Source organism: Octodon degus, unplaced genomic scaffold (assembly GCF_000260255.1).
Source record: "Octodon degus isolate 3935 unplaced genomic scaffold, OctDeg1.0 scaffold00033, whole genome shotgun sequence".
Classification (NCBI taxonomy): Eukaryota; Metazoa; Chordata; class Mammalia; order Rodentia; family Octodontidae; genus Octodon; species Octodon degus.
Window position 1 is genome coordinate 7,750,682 of NW_004524609.1, and position 3,896 is coordinate 7,754,577.

Below are 3,896 nucleotides of genomic sequence, written 5' to 3' on the forward strand. Positions count from 1 at the left end.
CAGACAGACAGAGACAGAGAGACACAGACAGACAGAGAAATACAAAGATAGAGTGATGAGAGGAGGGGGTGAAATATAGAGACTGCTCTGCTCCTTCCACGAATGCCACGAGAGGGGGACACTCACCTTCCCCAACCCCCAGACTAGACAATTCTGATTTCCATCATTCCTGGCTTTTTCGACCCCTCTCCTCTATCTGCCTCGCGTGTTCTGGATCTTCTCAAAGCCTCCCCAAGGAAAGCTTGAGCCAATTCACTCCTTTTGAACAACTGTCATTTTTGAAAAGTTGCCCAGTCTCTTTGCTGTGATTTTCAGGGAGTGACTCGGGGCCAGGCTTCTTTCAGGGATGGCCAGGAAGGAGGAGAGGGAAAGACACACGCTTCTGATGAGAGAACACACAGATTCTCAATCTCTCTCTCTCTGTCTCTCTGTGTCTTTGTCTCTCTCTTTCTTTCTGTCTGATACACACACACACACACACACACACACACACACACACACACACTCGGACTTCTAAGAAATACTGAAATACTGCCTCTGCCACTGCAGGCCAATATCACCTTCCCGACCACCGAAGGAAGATAAGCTGGGAGCGGAGAACTCACATTTACAGCGTAGCTGGGGGAGTCTGCACACGAGGGATCCACGACCCTATTTGACTTCTGTGTCAAGGCCACAAGGTTGCCGAAGAGCTGACCAAAAATATGTGGGCAGAATTCCAGGCCACACTAGCCAGTTTTAACATGTCTAAAGACAGATGTTGTCTCTCCCTGGCAGCTGGGAGCCCAGCTGCTAAGCATGCTGGGATACAACGTGAATTGTTACCTTCACTGCCAATTCCGGGATCTGATCTAAGAGTGTGCAGTGGGGCCCATTAGCCTATCACCTGAGGTAGCGAAGGCCTTGCTGCCTGCGAGACTGGCTCTTCGAAACTCCACACAGGTGCCAACTGTGTTGTCATGCCTGATGGAGCCTGGCGTTGGCTTGCTGGCTGTGGTCAGCAGCTGATGGCCTGATCACTTTTCCCTGATTACATTTTGAACTTGGGTGGCGCCACGCTTAGTGACCTGGTGAGAGAAACGCGGGGAGCAAGGGGAGTGCTACAGTTTAGGGAAGGGACTCCGCGGCAACTTCTGGTCAGAGAGTGCACGGCCAAACCACCCACCACGCTCATGGCTTCTGCCTTTCAACCTCCGGAAATACTGACATGCAATGAACAAACACGGATCCAGAGCCGAATCGTTCAAAACAGTACAAGCTCCGGGTCTACCGTGGGAAATCAAAGGAATGTAGAGGCGAAGAAAGCCCCTGCCACCTCCTACTGGTAATGAATTGGACTTGCAGAAAGGTACTTTCTGACAATCTACCAGTACTGCACTTCCTAGTGCGCAGGTTTAAAAAAAGAGAAAGAAAGCAAGCACTCAGACTGATGGCCTCTTCCGGGCAAGCAGTGAAGAATGCTGATTGGACTTATTTTACTACCTGCACCTCTCTTGGTGTGGCAGTTTGCTGATACATTTATTTTGGACAGCAGTTAATGTTAGGTAATTACTGGCATGGAAGCACCCACGTAGGTCTACGAATCTGTTCATTTGAAATACCTACAGAGTTGTGGCTACAGACAGAGAGGGCCTGTCTGGACAAGAGAAAGACAGTTAGCCAGGACATGCATTGTTCCTTTCTTTATTGTCCACTCTAGCTATCTGTCTGTGGGTGCTTCCTGGGCCCTGCCCGCTCTGTCAGGCTTCCTCAGCACTCCCTGGTTTGGGTGTGATTCAAAAGTCACACGAGGTTCCATTTTTAACGCCGATAGAGTCGCAGCAATCTGCTTACATAACCGTCCTGTTGACACAATGCAGTTGGAGTGGAGAGAGGACATTCTCTGATTAATAAGCAGGTTGAGCCTCTTCTGTCAGCCATGAGCCTTGCATGTGGGAGACGGCCACATCCAGCCACCTGCACGGAACTGCTCTGTGGCTCTTGAATACAGCAAGGTGCATGCTGCACCGGCACCTACGAATCCTTTATTAAATGACTGGCCTCATTTCTGGTTGGTAAACATTTTAAAACACCTATGGCATAAAACCCAAGCTTAAAATGGTTGTACGGCTTGGTGAGAAGGTTTTTTTCCTTGTTCTTCTGCCAAACTATTTGCCTCTAATTTTCCTTCAGGCCCAACATAACACACAGAAGTTTAAGGCCCCAGAAACGTGGCTCAATGAACGCTGATCTACATTTACAAAGCTGCTCAGAGTCCCTTATTCTCAAATCTGCACTAGATGTGTATACAATTTTTCTAAGGGCAAAATTTCCTACTTCACTGGTCCCAATTCCCATGTTATTGATGAAATAAAGGAACACTGAAAATGACTGCCTGAGAAGCGATCTCAAATTGCCTTTTTATTGCATGCAATTAGCAGTGCAATTGAGAACGGCTCTCTTTCTAATATAAAATCAGCAGCCCTAGAGTTGCAATTGAAACTCAACACAGTGACTACAGCCAGTAACTGTCAACTTGTTCCTCCTTTTATATTCTAAACATCGTTTTTCTTGCCCCCACCAGCTTTAGCACTCCAGGATAATAAACCAACAGTTAAACTGAGCTAATTCTGAGTTTCAATCAAGATTTATAGCTTGCTCATCTTCCAGAGGGACTCCAAAACTGCTGATGACATCTTCTTTGGAAATCTCTTGTATTAAGAGTTGGGTGTGGTACAAAAGTGAACTCTGGGAGTGATATTTAGACAAGTTCTGTTCTTCAAGATAGAGTCTTCCACTCGTGTGAAAGCTTTCTACCTAGGTGGGGGATCTCAGCTAGGAAAATGATGCCTCCTCCACACACTCCCACCCTCGATTTTGTTCTAAATATTTGTCATATATTTTCCCTTCTAGATTTTGCTTTGAGTTTTAAAAATCCCAGGCAGAATTTTCTTTGTGGAAGCATCAATCCTCAGATCCAAGGCAGCCTAAATCATCACCGTAATAAAAGATAATAAACTGCTTTACATTTAGAACACTCACCATAAAGGGGCAAGCCACAGAAATAGGAGGAGTGCGGTGTCCCTGTCAGGGACCTCACTTTACCGCCCCCAGCTGACCTTTGTAGGTTCTGACACTGGACAGAGAAGACAGGAAGGGGGAAAGCTGAGTCGTGGGACCTAGCGTGGCATCTGGAGGGGCCCAGGTCGACCTGGGCTGAGATAAGGGATGACTGGGCGCGGCTCGGGAGTTGCCCTGCTTAGAAACCTCTTCTTGGAAAACCCAAGTCCAGGACCTCTGCATCTCAGGCCAGGGAGAAAAGGGGTGGGAAGGCTCTGGGGAACGCGAGTGGGGCTGCAAAGGGCGTATAACGGGGAGCTCAGGGGAGTGGTTGAGAGCATTCCTGGCAGCCCTGCGCTGTTACACAAGAAACTTTCGCGCGCTGAGATCTTGTTCCGGGGATAAACTCTGAGGTCGAAAAGGCTGGAGGGGCTCGGGTGCGGGGCGCAAGCTCTAAGGCCAGCGCTCCAGGGCACCTGGCCTCCAGGGCTCCGGGGCTTCGCGATCCAGGGCTGTAGGGCTCCCCGGCTGCTGGGCTCCCGGTGGGCGACGCATCGCAGCCCTGGGCTGGGGGGGGCGCGTTAGGGAGTGGGGAGCAGGCAGCGCCCGGGGCTCGGGCGGGGTCCTCACCTGTTCCAGCGGGCCACCTTCCTCCGGTAGTACCGCAGCGCCTCCTGGCCGGCCAGCAGCAGGTCGTCGGGCCCGAGCAGCGGCGGCTCCTCCGGGGCGCTGTACAGCGGGTGGGCGAAGAGGGCCCGCAGCTTGGAGCGCGGGCGGCCGCGGCCGGCGCCGTCCTGCTCAGCCCGGGACTCGGCCCGGGAAAAGTTGGGCGCCGCGGCAGAGAGCGGGGCCGGGGC

The 3,896-nt window shown here is 51.2% G+C and overlaps 1 protein-coding gene across 1 annotated transcript in view; it reads right to left on the bottom strand.

Annotated features, from left to right (window-relative positions):
• Fam20a (FAM20A, golgi associated secretory pathway pseudokinase) overlaps positions 1 to 3,893 on the bottom strand; it is a gene marked incomplete at its 5' end in the record, with an annotated part of 62,628 nt that extends 58,735 nt beyond the window's left edge. The window contains one exon of the mRNA XM_012514481.2: positions 3,670 to 3,893. Within this exon, the coding sequence (XP_012369935.2) occupies positions 3,670 to 3,893 (224 nt within the window). The remainder of the gene's footprint in view (positions 1 to 3,669) is intronic.
• Positions 3,894 to 3,896: the final 3 nt, after the last annotated feature.